At 45.0% G+C, this 15,109-nt stretch overlaps 2 protein-coding genes across 2 annotated transcripts in view; one reads left to right on the top strand and one right to left on the bottom strand.

Moving 5' to 3' along the window:
* Positions 1–4,837, bottom strand: part of fkbp9 (FKBP prolyl isomerase 9) — an 8,951-nt gene extending 4,114 nt beyond the window's left edge. The window contains exons 1-5 of the mRNA XM_083685340.1: positions 4,487–4,837; positions 3,379–3,524; positions 1,848–2,037; positions 1,313–1,458; positions 509–698 (exon numbers count right to left, since the gene is read on the bottom strand). Of these exons, the coding sequence (XP_083541466.1) occupies positions 509–698; positions 1,313–1,458; positions 1,848–2,037; positions 3,379–3,524; positions 4,487–4,695 (881 nt within the window). The 5' untranslated portion in view covers positions 4,696–4,837. The remainder of the gene's footprint in view (positions 1–508; positions 699–1,312; positions 1,459–1,847; positions 2,038–3,378; positions 3,525–4,486) is intronic.
* Positions 4,838–5,626: 789 nt separating this feature from the next.
* Positions 5,627–12,891, top strand: crtap (cartilage associated protein). The gene is made up of 7 exons (XM_083684744.1): positions 5,627–6,161; positions 6,575–6,724; positions 7,174–7,345; positions 7,729–7,857; positions 8,646–8,791; positions 9,089–9,172; positions 12,387–12,891. Exons 1-7 carry the CDS (start codon positions 5,703–5,705, stop codon positions 12,432–12,434), a joined length of 1,188 nt encoding a protein of 395 aa, XP_083540870.1. The 5' UTR covers positions 5,627–5,702; the 3' UTR covers positions 12,435–12,891.
* The last annotated feature ends 2,218 nt before the right edge of the window (positions 12,892–15,109 follow it).

Genomic DNA, 15,109 nt, shown 5'->3' with positions numbered 1-15,109 from the left:
CTATCTTTCGGAATGGGAGGGGAAACCAGGCCGTGATGAGGTATAGGAACCGGGTGAATGATATTGGTGACTACAGTCAGAAAGTGTGAATAATTTGCATATGGGGGATTTGAATTTGAATTGATATTTTGCAAACCGGTTCGGCTTTTATTACTTGTGAATAAAAGTCTCTGAATAAACCATCAGCTCTAGTCTTTGGCATTTTATTTCAAAGTATTTTAAATTGGAATTCCACCACAATTACTCCCCCCATCTCTCTCAATCCTTGTGACCTCTCCCCTCTCTCTCTCTCTCTCTCTCTTTCTCTCCCTCTCTCTCTCTCTCTCTCTTTGTCTCCCTGTCCCTCTCTGTCTCACAAACAAGCCTCTCGTTCACACACATCCCCACCAGCACTTTGTCCATCCCCTCGATCAGCTGCTTCTTACCCACACACACACACACACACACACACACACACACACACACACACACACACACACACACACACACACACACACATCTCTCTCACCTGGAGTCAAAGAAGGACCCGTCCAGCAGTGATCCGTTGTAGTGGTAGCGTACAAAGTCTCCCTCCACGGTCTTCCGAGGGCAGCCCTCAGGCACCTCCTGATTGGTCACGCTGATGCTGTCTCTGGGGTTGTGGAGGTCCAATAGAATCACGTCAAACACCAGTGACGCCTGGCCGGGGATGTCACTACCTACAGAGAGAGAGAGAAGGGTGGAAGGATGAAGGGAAGGATGGATGGATGGATGGATGGATAGATGGATAGATGGATGGATGGACGGATGGGTAGTAACAATAGTAAACTTGGAGGTTGAGGAAGTTCAACTGAATAACGTCAAAAGAGGTCTGTTTTGGGATATCACTTCTTATAGGAAGAGAAAGAGAGGGATGGAGGGAGGATGGAGGAGGGTTTGGAGGGTATCACCTCAGCATGTGTCTGCTACCCCTGCTGTGTACCACTGCCCCCCTGTGGTCTGATGGGCAACTACAACAAAAATGCAGGGGAGGCTAGTGGAAGTAGAAATTCGGAGGATGGGCTTATTGTAATGCATGGAATGGTATGGGGAATGTTTGATACCATTCCTTATTATAAATCCATGCATCACAATGAGCCTGTCCTCTGATTTCTACCTCCACCATCCTTCACTGGTCAGGGGGTCCCCAGGAGAACATAATACTAACTCTCCATTTTGTGATTCAGGCGTGTCAGCCCTGGGCTGGAACTAAAGCTTTTTGTTCTCCAGGACCATGTTTTGACCACAGGAGTTAGATTAGAAAGAACTACATTTCCCAGCAGCACCCACTCACCGTCTCCGTTATCGCCGTAGCCAAGTGACGGGGGCATGGTGACGATGCGTTTCTCTCCCACACACATTCCCAGCAGCCCCTGGTCCATACCGGCGATCAGCCAGCCAATCCCAACGTACGTGTCGTAGGTACGCAGACGAGTGTGGCTGCAGGGGGAAGGGGTGAGAGGAGAGGAGAGAGGGGTGAGGAGATGAGAGGAGAGAGGGGTGAGATGAGAGGAGAGGAGAGGGGAGAGGAGAGGAGAGATGGATGAGGAGAGGGGTGAGAGTAGAGACAGGGAGAAGGGTGAGAGAGGAGAGGGGTGAGAGGAGGAGAGGGGTGAGAGGAGGAGAGGGGTGAGAGGAGGAGAGGATGTGGGAGAGAGAGGAGGAGAGGGGTGGGAGAGGAACTGCTACAAACAGGCTGTGTGTGTGTGTGTGTACAGTGTATGTCATGTCGAATGTTAGTAGGTGTGTGTATACCGTGTGTAGAGTATGTGTAACAGGTGAGGGTTACTAGGTGTGTGTACAGTACAAGTAACTTCTGTGCGTCTCACCTGGAGTCGAAGAGTGTTCCGTCCAAGAGGGTTCCATTGTAGTGGTAGCGTACGTAGTCTGAGACCTCCACCTTTCTAGAACAGTCCGAGGGGGTGTGGTAGGTGTTGATCTGCACCTGGTCCTCAGGGTTCCACACGTCCAACAGCAGAACGTCAAAATGGAGGATGGCGTCTGGAGGGATGATGTCACCTAGAGGGGGAGGGGATCACATTGAAACGAGCACACGTGCACACACACACGCGCGCACAGGCAGGCAGGCATGCACCAGTTGAAGCCACAGGCCAGGAAAATCCCTACACAAGGTAATGCTACCACCTAGTGGGCAAAGTAGGAATTAAAGGCACAGAGCAGATAGAATGCCAGGGCAGAGCCCATGATGGCCCACAGTCTCCCACCTTGGAGATATGGAGGAGGGCAGAGAGCTTTTAGTTTCAGCCCAGCACTGGCACACTTGATTCCTCCCCCCATCTCTCTCAATCCTTGTCACCTCTCCCCTACCTCTCGCTCACACACACACACACACACACACACACACACACACACACACACACACACACACACACACAGACATATACCCCCCCCCACATCTCCTTCTCGCTCTTTCTCTATAAAACTCGAGGAAACAAACTCTACTTTTACCTGCCTGTACATGCCCTCCCCCTCCCCCCCCGCCCCCTCTCTCTCTACTCACTCACACACAAACAAACAAACAAACAAACAAACAAACAAACAAGCACACACACACACACACACACACACACACAAACAAGCAAGCACACACCAGTCTCTACATGCCAAGTAGAGGGGGCGAGGGGTGGGGAACCACTGGATTCCTGTTCCTGTTCCTAGCATTCCTGTTCCTAATCTCTACATACTAAACCAACCAACCCCCTGGTGACCTTTATATGCCTCTCACTTCCCCATCAACGCTCTTACTGACACACACACACACACACACACACACACACACACACACACACACACACACACACACACACACACACACACACACACACACACAAGCTTGTCTATATGACAATATGAAGATCAAAGGAGATAGTGTGTGTCTTTGATGTGAAGAATAGCTGCCTGAAGCTGCCTGCATGTGTAATGTACACTACTATGTGTGTGTGTGTGTGGGGGGGGGGGGGGGTGCAGCTGCTGTGTGTCTGTTATTAATGTTATTAATAGAGTAAACAACATACAGACACACACACACACACACACACACACACACGTAAGTACAGGAATCACATTACATGTTCTGTGAAGAGGCCTCTGATGCCTGAGACCTGAAGACTCATGAGCTCATGCTTAGGGCTTTAGCTCAGTGGGCTTATTTGGTCTTGAGTAACACGGATGTCTTGGGTTCAATACCTGGTCAGTCAATTTGGTGCTGTCCCCAAATACTTGTGAGCACCCACACATACACACACACACACACACACACACACACACACACACACACACACACACACACACACACACACACACACACAGACAGGCACAGACACGCACACACACCCTTACCGTATCCTTCCTTCCCGTAGGCGAGTTGCGGGGGGACCTTGACAAGTCGCCTCTCGTTCACACACATCCCCACCAGCGCTTTGTCCATCCCCTCGATCAACTGCTTCTTACCCACATACACGTTATAGGTGCTGCCACGGTCATAACTGCAACACACACACACACACACACACACACACACACACACACACACACACACACACACACACACACACACACACACACACACACACACACACACACACACACACACACACACGGTCATATACAAAATAGAAAGCACAAAGAAATACACACATCCCAAGAAACGCACAGATACACACACAGATACACTCACAGATTCCCAAAACTCATTTTGGTCAGAAAACAGTTCAACAACATTCTATACAACATGGACAAGTCTGTTTTTTATTTGGTCATTCATTCAAACAACCACTAATAGGCCTACTCATTCATTCATTTATTTATTCATTCAATCATTCATTCGTTCGTTCATTTACTCACACTCATTCGTTCTTTCTTTCATTCATTCAGTCATCATGCATGAGGCTCACTCTGTCCCCATGGTTGGAGAGGGATTACCTGCCGAGTCACTACCACGGCCTGACTGCCACGCACATACCTTAGGCCGCCTGTCCAAGCGCTTCATCAATGAACGATACAATCATTACAATCACAACAGTCTGACTACGCATGCGTAACATAACAGGCTTGGCCTGTACTCGAGTAAACACAGAAACAAACACCTGGATACCTGTGAGCGCATACAGGTGCGCACCATTGACCACAGAAGCCTGAACAAGGGAGTTATACGTCAACAGATGCAGGAACAATCGAGTTATGAACTCTGTGGAGTTAAACCTGACTGTTATGGTTGCATCTCTCAATAGATCAACTTTGTTTTCACTAAAGCCCTGCGTTCTGCTGCCTGCCGGTAGAGAACGGAAGCTGTGAGTCTGTTGCTGCATGCGTGGCTGTGGGCCGGCCCGGTAATAAAACACGCACTCGACTTAGTGGACGCGCACGCACGCACTCTCCTCTTCACAGAGCGCTGCATGCGTGTAGAACTGCATGAGATGAGGTGAAAAGTTGTGTCTGTTCCCCTTACCTGGAGTCAAACTTCTTCCCGTCCGGGAACATGCCGTTATAGTGATACCGGACATGGTCCCCTACTTTCACCGCACGGCCGCACTGCTCGGGCACGAAGGTTTTCTCAATAACGATGTCGTCTAACGGGACTGGAGGGGCGTTGCAGGCGGCGAACGCCACCAGAACCGCCAGATAGATCATCCCGTGCACGCACTGGTTCATTTTCATGCGACTCTCCAATAACTGCGACTGCAGCGTGAATACCCGTAACTTTATCGTTCGCTCTATCTCTCTCTATCCCCGGTTGCTTCGACTCCTCTGGTCGGTCTTCGTCTCGTTCACTAGTAATACTTCGGTCCCCGTCCGTCCCGGGATTGAATGGGGAAGATTTGCGCACCACGTATGGCGCAGGCGCAGTAGCGCGTCGCAGATGTGTAAACGTGGTAACGTAGGGCCTGTACACAGCTGGAAGTAGTGTAAATCACATCACTTCAAGATCCCAAAAGACCCCACCATACTGCACAGACTCTATCCAGTCTATGTAACCTACATTGGTCAAAACAACTTTTAATTCGCCTTCTTGAACGCACTCTTGTGTTCCGCTTGCAGGGCTTTTACGGGAGTTTATGGCTCTCTGGGATTGTTTGGGAATAGTGGGGAAGATTTACTGTGTCTCTGGAAAGTCTCTACGTGGCAACAGGAGGGGGAGGCTCAGCTGTGATGCGCTGTGCCCGGGGCTAATTCGGAGAATAACATTATTTATGGAATAAACCTCTATTAAATAGCATACACTTTTGTATAGCCTGTATATATAAAAACCTATATATATATCAACATGAAATGTATTCATATTTATGTTTAATTTCATTATTAATTCATAATAATATTTTTTTTTTTAATAAAAGTTGGAATAGACCTAGTCATCCAGGAAATCTGTTGCTATAACTTTCTCTGCAACTTTTTGATAATCATTTCTGAATCCTAAAGGGTTACTTGTATTTCACCCACTTTATTGCAGTGTCCAACTAAGGATTTCTGTAGAACAGCAGAGATTTAGGGGGAGGAGCAGGGAGCTCCAGTGGTTCCCCACCCCTCGCCCTCCCCTGCCTGCCTTATGTAGCCGGGGGAGGGTGGGCTGTGTCCGGATACGTGGTGGGGGTTGAGGCGGTCCCAGTACCACGCACACAGGCATAGCGGAGACGTAGCCTAGTCGTCCACCGTTACCGACATTAAAGATGGCACCCTCCAGATCCCCTCTCGTCTCTTTACTTTTATTCGCATTTTTTGTTACCGTTGTCTATTCTCAATACGAGAAATACAGCTTCAGGAGTTTCCCGCGACACGAGCTTATGCCGTTAGACTCTGCGTATAAACACGCGCTGGACCAATACACCGGAGAGAACTGGCAGGAGACCGTGGACTACCTAGAGGTTTCTCTCCGGTTGTACCGGCTGCTCCGAGACAGCGAGGCCTTCTGTAACCTCAACTGCAGCTCCGTGCGAATCGACAACGAAGAGAAGTTTGCCGAGTTTGCGGAGCTGCGGGTTTTCGGTAATGTGATGAAACGGGCGCAGTGTTTGAAACGCTGTAAACAGGGGTTGCCAGCCTTCAGGCAGACCATGCCTAGCCGGGACACGGTGGAAGAGTTCGAGAAAAGAGAGCCCTACAAATACCTGCAGTTCGCCTACTTCAAAGTGAGTTCGAGAGTGAAATCACAGCGGCGCATTGCTCGGTCCTCACCCAATGCGCAGGAGTAGGGAACAGAGAGAGAGAGTTAGATCGATATCAATCTGTTTATTGTCTCTCTCAATAAATCCAGCCTAACTGTAGCACGTCTTGCACCTCTGAGAAATGGAGTTCAATTCCATTGAATTTGATTCCATAAAATGTATGTTTTCACTGACTTAGTTCGGCTATAATGCAAACAATAGGCACGGCTTTAACCCAGTGTTAACGTTTCTCCCCCTGCGGTGGTTGTGACGTCTCCATACGTGCCACGAGACTCACTGGGAAGGGGGTCTGTGCTATGGAAGGGACCTGTGCTTTTTCTTGTTTTGATGTGAAGTGTGTGTGTGTGTGTGTGTGTGTGTGTGTGTGTTTGTTTCAGTCTGACCAACTGGCCAAGGCTGTGTCTGCGGCCCACACCTTCCTGCTGAAGCACCCTGATGATGAGATGATGCAGAGGAACATGGCGTACTATAAAAGCCTGCCGGGATCTGATGAACACCTCAAAGACCTGGAGACCAGGTCCTACGAGGTAGGCCTACACACACACACACATACAAACACACACATACACTTCACACACGCATGCACACACACGTCACACACACACACACACACATACACGTCACACACGCATGCATGACCGCACGCACACACAAGCACATACACGCAATCTCAAAGACATCGAGACCAAGTCAATTATGTACACACACACAAGCAGCTGTATTATAGGCAGTGTGGGTGTGGTGGCTGTTTGTTGTGGGATAGAGAGGCACTGGGAGGACCAGCGATACGTCACAAGGCTGGTTAAGACTTCCATAACTCTAAACCAAACATACTACTCACTCTGTAGCATTTTGGAGGGTCTCAGTTCGCTAGGCCTTAGCTGTTTTAAACCTAGGTTGGATACAATAGGGCCTAAGGCATGTTACATGCTGACTGGAGTCTTGTGTTGTTGTTTATGATGTTGTTGTGTTTCAGATGTTGTTTGTGCGTGCGGTGCGGGCGTACAACGGTGATAACTACCGTACGTCTGTGTCAGACATGGAGCTGGCGCTCAGGGACTTCTTCAAGGTTTACGACGAGTGTCTGGCTGCTTCTGAGGGCTCCAGAGAGGTCAAGGACTTTAAAGACTTCTATCCCTCCATCGCAGGTGAGTCTATCTCTCCTTCTATCTATCTATCCCCCCCATCTACCCCTCCATCACAGGTGAGTATCCCTCCCTCCATCTCTCATCAGTTTATCTTTCCTTCTATTTATCTATCCCTCCATCACAGCTCAGTCTTATACTGTTCTCCCTCTATCCCTCTATCTTTCTCTTCTTCTTTCTGTCCATGTAGCCCTCTGTCAGAGGTGAGTTCTCCTGTCCATATCAGGTTGAAAACACCCTATGCTTTGAGTTTACAATACATGTCGTGCATTTCAAATGTAGTGCATTGCAGCTTATTCACTTGTTTTTACTGGTTATGATGATGGTTCCTTTTCTCTTTTCTATGTCTCCCCCTTTCTTTCTCTCCCCCTTTCTCCCTCCCACAGATCACTACACAGAGGTGTTGCAGAGGAAGGTGAAGTGTGAGAGTGAGCTGACTCCTGTGGTCGGGGGTTTCGTCGTAGAGAAGTTTGTGGCGACAATGTACCACTACCTACAGTTTGCCTATTACAAATGTGAGTGTGTTATTATTATTGTTATTACACACATGAGTTTAGTATTACAGTGTTATTAACCATGTTTGTTGTTACAATCTTATTACACATATGAGAGAAGGAACAGCCATAGTCACACACATTTGATGTAGCAAAGCGCTGAATCCCTTACCGTGCTTACACCAACTGTCCACACTCAACCATCAATCAATATCACTGAACCAGAGATGCTCTGTCTATATACAGATGCTCTCCCTATAGGGCAGTTGCTTCAAGTGTGTGTCAGGTGATGTCACTGCACAAGGCTATGCTAGGTACGACCAGCTTACCTCTGCTACATGTAAGAATTGACAGTAAAATGTAGTAGGCATACATTTATTTATACGTTTTATCAGTCATGTCTACAGTAAAGACTGTAGTATACATCAATATACCGTACAGCGAATACATTTTCTACAAGCAGCAGAATCTGATACAGTCAGGAATAGAACTTGGAACGCCTGGCCTCATTCCATCTGGTTACTGGCTAGACATTTGTTGTTATTGTGTCTGTCAGCTCTGATGCTAGTTCCTGAAGCTGGATGCTGTAAATGTGGTTCTTGTTAGCTCTAGGCTAAATGCTGTTCTAGTTAGCTCTAGGCTAAATGCTGTTCTTGTTAGCTCTAGGCTAAATGCTGTTCTTGTTAGCTCTAGGCTAAATGTGGTTCTGGTTAACTGTAGGGTAAATGCTGTTCTTGTTAGCTCTAGGCTAAATGTGGTTCTCCTTAACTGTAGGGTAAATGCTAACTGACAGATTGTTGCCTCCCCAGTGAACGACCTGAAGAATGCAGTGCCATGCGTGGCCAGCTACATGCTGTTTGACCCCAGCGATGAGGTCATGAAGAACAACGTGGTGTATTACCAATACCACAGAGAAAAGTGGGGTCTCGTCGATGAAGACTTCCTCCCCAGAGCGGTGAGAGAGAGACACACACACACACACACACACACACACACACACACACAAACACAAGCTTATACACACATACATCCTTTACCCTTCCCTCCATCTGTGTGGCACACAGAAAACACCCCAGCAAAACAGAGGCATCAAACACCTGCAAAACACACATAACCTACACTCACAAAACACACATAACCTACACACACAAAACACACATAACCTACACACACAAAACACACATAACCTACACAATTACACACACAAAAAACGTGCCTGTAACTTGACTGTGTGGGATTACATGTGTTACAGGAGGCATTGCAGTACTTCAACCAGACCACCATGCAGCTAAAGATGTTGGAGTTCTCCAGAGAGCGCCTGGAGAGTGATGACGAGGTGTGTATTTGTGTGCTTGTTTTGTCTATTACCACCACTTTGACATCTTCATTGGTCCCAATTAATTGGTCCCAAAATATTGATTTCCGAAGACTATGCTTTTGAAATATTCACACGCCATCAAAACGGATCACATCATACAAAGATAATGATCTGAGTTTGAATATAGCCTCGGTGAGTTACCTCTAGTTTTCCAGTCACTCATGATTGAATTTACAGGGTGTTAGTGGATCTTGGTTCTCAGAAGCACGCTCTCCGTAAACTACACTTTCTCTGAAAACCCCCCAGATTCCTCTTTGAGATCACTCGACCGAGCCACAGCAGGTCCACCACTCAGGTGCCCTACTAGGGTCAGAACGTTCATGCTGAGACCTATTTAGTTGCTGTTTTCAGTCTGCAAGATAAGAACGTTTTGCACAATGCGAGATCTAACCGAAATTGAGTATGTATAAAATGCAAGGATGTCATACTAGATTTGCGTTTTCATGTAGTATGAATTCACTGCACACTATTCAGGAAGTCCTTTCCTATTTCAGTCCCATAATTCAATGGAGCAGGTTGAGGGAGGCAGGCAGTAGTGACATTGAACCAATTACTATGAACAACATGGCTGAGCTGCAGGTGAAGGTTTCTCATTATTAATGAGGTGTAGTATGTTGTCGCTAACTGCAAACTCAAATCAAATCAGACTGTATTTATATAGCGCCTTTCGTGCAAAATTGCAATACAAGGTGCTTAACAATACAATGAAAATACAACAATGCAGTGAAAATACAACAATGCAGTGAAAATACAACAATGCAGTGAAAATACAACAATGCAGTGAAAATAAACGGTAATATAACAAAATGATAGTGAGTAATGATAGTAAATACGAGACATGGTAGAACAGAGAGACCAGTGCAGCACAGTAGAAGAGGGTAGATTAAAATAAGATGGATTAAGAGAATGCTAAGCTAAAAAGGTATGTCTTAAGATTTCTTTTAAAGGTGTTTACAGATTGTGACGCCCTCAGCTCCTCTGGCAGGCTATTCCAGAGGCGAGGACCATAGACACTAAATGCCGCCTCCCCGTAGTTCTTTGTCCTCACCCAGGGAACAACTAAAAGGAGATCTTGAGGGATAGCTTGTCTTGCATTTCTAATTGATTTATTGAAGAGAGTGAGGTGCTCTTTAAAAATGTCATAATGGACTTGCAGTTTTTATCCATTGACGCTCAGCTTTTCTACATTTTTTCTTTAAGTTAATAATATGCCCAGTTCTCCATGGTGGTTTCTGTTTAGATTTAATCTTCTTACGTTTGGCTGGTGCTATAGCGTCAATGGTTATTATTAAAATTGTTGACTAAATCATCACAAGAGGAAGGATCTGTGGAGGTATGTTATTAATATGATTTATGAAATGTTCAGCAACTTCAGAGGTACGTTTCCTAACAACCTGCTCAGTAATAAAGCTAGATGATGATAAGAATGCAGAGAAGAAAAACACAGTAGTGGTCTGAGATTGCCATGTCAATTACATCAATCCTTAGACCATAAGTGATAATTAGATCCAACGTATGACCGCGGTTGTGAGTCGGTCCATTAACATGTTGAATAAAATCCATAGAGCTCAACAAATTTAGGAACTCAGTGGCTTTAGAGTCGGCAGGATTATCCACATGTAGATTAAAGTCACCTATGACCATAATGTTGTCATAATTGGTACTGACAATAGACAACATTTCGGTGAAGTTATCTAACAAGATAGGACACTGTTTGAGGGGGTCTATATATTGTTATAACAAGCACAGGGGGTTGGGATTTTAACAGTATAACATGATGTTCAAAGGAGCAAAAATCACCAATAAGGATATTTCTACAGTTTAGGGCGTCAAATATAGAGGCAGTCCCACTGTCTTTTTTACCATGCCTTGTAGAATGCTCAAAACTATAGCATGGAGGGGACGTCTCAATAAGAACAGTAGGTCCGTTGCTATTTAACCAGGTTTAAATAGCAGGTCAATTTTATGTTCAGATATGAGTTTGTTAATAACAAACGTCTTACTGCTTAGTGATCGAACATTAAGAAGTGCCATATCCATTTTTCCCCATCCAGTCTTTCTTAGTGCAGGACGTGGAACATTTAATGGGATCAGATTACTTGCAGTTACACCACGAGTAGTACAGTTTAACTGACGTTTAGTGGATCTCATATGTAGCCAGTTGCGACTGTTAACTGGAATGAAATTAGACTGAAAACAGACTGACTGGCAGAGTTTAGGGAGTATTTGTTTAGAAGTCCAGGCCCCTTGTAGTGACCATGACAGACTGTAGTAACCATACAAGGTAACTGATTTAATTGACTTTCTTCTATTGGCATGGTGGTGTGATTACCTTGTGGGGGCATGGACTTTCTCAGTCAACCATGACAGTGTGTAGGATGGCACATGTCCATGTTTGCAGAGAGAAAGTGTGCACCAGTGCGGTTGGAATGGAGTCCATCTCTCTTATAGTTATTCACTACGGTTCCAGGAGAGGTCGAAATTGTTGTGAAGTGGATTCCAAGGGTTGTGCACTCTGCCTTGAGCCAGTTGTGGAGAGAGAAAAGCCTGGTGAAGCGGCCGTAGCCATGTCCAAGAGTTGGAATTGGACCAGAAATCAGGATCCTTAGTGGACTTCAGGATTTATCTACCTTTTTGTTATGGAAAATGTAGCACTGGAAGTGCCTTTATACACAACGATGTTGTTGTTCTATAATTTGATAATATGCAATGTGTCTCATGATCCCATCAGGGATGGGTCATTATGACTATAGACACGAAAATACAATTTAATTAAATCATCCATTCATTCATTCATTCATGCTCACTCAGAGGCTGCATTTGTGGTCTATTAGTTTAATGTTTGTGGGGACAATTGGAAGGGAATTAATGTCTGCATGAACTCAACTCTTAACCACTCTTCACTGGTTTAGATCAACCAGCACTCATGTGATCATCAATCAAACGACTATGAAAGATGTTGGGGTTAAGTCTTTAACTCCATGTCATTTCAGCAAGACAGGGCTGACAGAGAAAAAAGCTAATGTGTGTGTGTGTGTGTCTGTGTGTGTGTGTGTGTGTGTGTGTGTGTCTGTGTGTCTGTGTGTCTGTGTGTCTGTGTGTCTGTGTGTCTGTGTGTGTCTGTGTGTGTCTGTGTGTGTCTGTGTGTGTCTGTGTGTGTCCGTGTCCACAGGGGGAGGTGTTGGAGGTTCTTGATGAGTTCCTGGACGCTGATCAGTAGCACACGTTGGACACACTGAAAAGAAAGAGAAAAGGAAAGATTGAAAAATAAACGACAGAACTGAGCGGACGGCAAGAACACTCCCAGCATGCCGTGGGGCATCCCCCATGGGTGGTATTTATTGGGTGGTTTTGAGGGCTCTGATTGATTAGAATAAGTTAGATTTTTACATGCATTTGAAATCTTAAATGTTCTTTTTTATATTTCTGGATCTTGTGCACTAACATGTAAACCACAGAGGTACAGGCAGTGATGATGATGATGATGATGATGATGAGGACGACAAGATGATGGTGATGATGATAGTTCTTTCTCTCTGTTATGTGTGTTCACTCCCCCTCTGTCTGTTGTCTATGTTCTTAAATCAAACTTGCTCACTGCTCACTGGCTTACAAGGAAAAATGTGATGTGAATGAATATTTGGATTGTTATTTTACAATAAAATCACATGGTGAACCCCAAATATCTCAACTAGCTGCTGTTGACTTGGTTGGATTTACATTTACATTTATATTTATCACTTTCATTCTGCAACTCACAATTGTCTGTATGAAATCATTAATTCGGGGAATTCTGCAAAGTAGTCAAAGAACAAGGAAATGAAATGACTCTTTAGTAATTAATTGCCATTGATTGTCAGAGTACTTATGAACCCACAGGTATTCGCAATCTATTGAAGGTTCTCGTGACACGTTGAGATTGGACTGTATACACATGTCTGTCCAAGACTGATAACAGGATACATTACCTGTTCATGAGACTCATGGAATATAGAAGGAAATATAATGAAAAGATAAGGTATCACTTATGGAGTTTATTCAGAAATGGTCAAACAGTTCAATCATTTACTAACTGATAAATAAAACAATGATATGACTGTTCAGGTATAAATATAACAGTGTCTGTGAGAGACAAACACACTCACACACAAGCTGACGACCAGGAGACTTCAATAGCAAAGGTAGGTGATGATGGGAGGACTATGAAGTTTGTCTTAATACTTGTACTGAGAAGTTTGTCTTAATACTTGTAGATGGCTGTTTTCAGGATGATGAATTCTATAGTCAGTATAATCAGTATAAGTGTTTCCTTTCAGATGAGACTGGCAGTATTGGTCGCCAGTGCCTTTCTGCTGCAATGCAGCCTCGGTGTGGAGGAACCTCGTCCAGAGGAGGGAACTCATATGGAGGAGTCTCCAGAGCTCTCAGGTGAGGCTGTTTTGGAGGGTGAGTGTCATCAGTAGGGGAAATATAATGATGCATAATTGCCTCACAAATGAGAATTCTCATATTGACCATTGACCATGATTTGTATTTTTTTTTTATGAATTCATTTATTATTTTAGGTAAACATTTGAATCATTATCAATCGATGGGCCTATACCCATACCATTGTAGCCCTACACTTCATTGTTGATTGCAAACTGTATCATCTGTCCTTGAAAACATGTAAAAAACCTAAGGCTTTAAAAACCCTTGCTCTTCTTTAGGATGTGCTGCTGTACTGAGATGATGATGTGTCATGATGACACATCCTTGTAACTAGGCCAGGGGAGGCTGCTGGAGGTAGAAATTGGAGGATGGGCTCATTGTAATGCATGGAACGGAATGAAGAATGGTATCAAACACGATTTCTACCTTCACCAGCCTCCACTGAACTAGGACTACGTCATAACAGATTTTGAGATATAATAACATTAAGATATCATCTTAAATTCCATTTATGTTCTTTGATTGCCACTATATGCCTCTTTGTTCTACATAGGTATCAAGATTGTAAAATGGAGCTAAAACGTTTCATTAAAAAAAAGCATTGACTTACAATATCATGATTATCCAACCAAATGATCTACATGTACAGAGTATAAGTTTAAGTATAGAGGTGCTTATATATTCAGAAGCATCTCTCATTGTACATGGATTAAATTCTGTCCAGTAGTTGGTTGTGACTAACCTTTTGCTGTTGGTCTTAGCCCCTCAGATCCCTGCTGTACCTGGTAACGCCACATGGGGGCGCCAGGTCCAGTCTCTCCGCCAGAACTCCCGGCCCACTTACAATGACAACCCAAACTTGAAATGGGTCCCATGGTCCGGGACTCTGCCTAAGTGGGCGGTGAGTGTCTACAACCAGGAGGCCAGTCGCATGGACTACATCTGTACGCCCTCCACAACATGCCCCTGGGCGATAGGGCACTACAACCCCACCTTAGGACCTGTCTGCACATTCTCCCAGAGCGGTTGGGAGAAGCAAGACCCTCAATTTGATTTACTGATAAACGAGCAAAACCTAGAGTTTTTGGAGTGGAGAGCATTCTTAGGGTACATTCCTGAAAACTCAATCACGGCACTGACCGACAATGATGATGTTTATGCTGCAAAAACTCAGTTTGGTATTGGGGTAATTTGGCATGATCATTTCTATTACCCGAGTGAGGGCAGAGAGCTTGTATACCCTAACAAGGCTGGTGTTTACATCTTGACATTGAGGACAGGTAGCTACACACAAAAGATATCCAACTTAGTGTACCAAATTGATAAGAATACCATCGTACACGACGCTCCTCCCGTGATGTTTGATCAATATGCAGCCTCCAACTATGACTGCCAAATTACACAGGAGACCATTACATTTCAGCAGAGCACGGAGAGAAAGAGTCACTGGGAGACCAGCGTATC

Source organism: Argentina silus, assembly GCF_951799395.1.
Source record: "Argentina silus genome assembly, chromosome: 14".
NCBI classification, from domain to species: domain Eukaryota; kingdom Metazoa; phylum Chordata; class Actinopteri; order Argentiniformes; family Argentinidae; genus Argentina; species Argentina silus.
This window is presented reverse-complemented; position numbering and strand designations above follow the sequence as displayed.

Coding starts and splice junctions, on each gene's coding strand:
- crtap (XM_083684744.1), top strand. CDS start 5,703: ATGGCACCCTCCAGATCCCCTCTCGTCTCTTTACTTTTATTCGCATTT. Junction 7,346..7,728: donor CTTCTATCCCTCCATCGCAG/GTGAGTCTATCT, acceptor TCCCTCCCACAG/ATCACTACACAGAGGTGTTG. Junction 7,858..8,645: donor ACAGTTTGCCTATTACAAAT/GTGAGTGTGTTA, acceptor TTGCCTCCCCAG/TGAACGACCTGAAGAATGCA.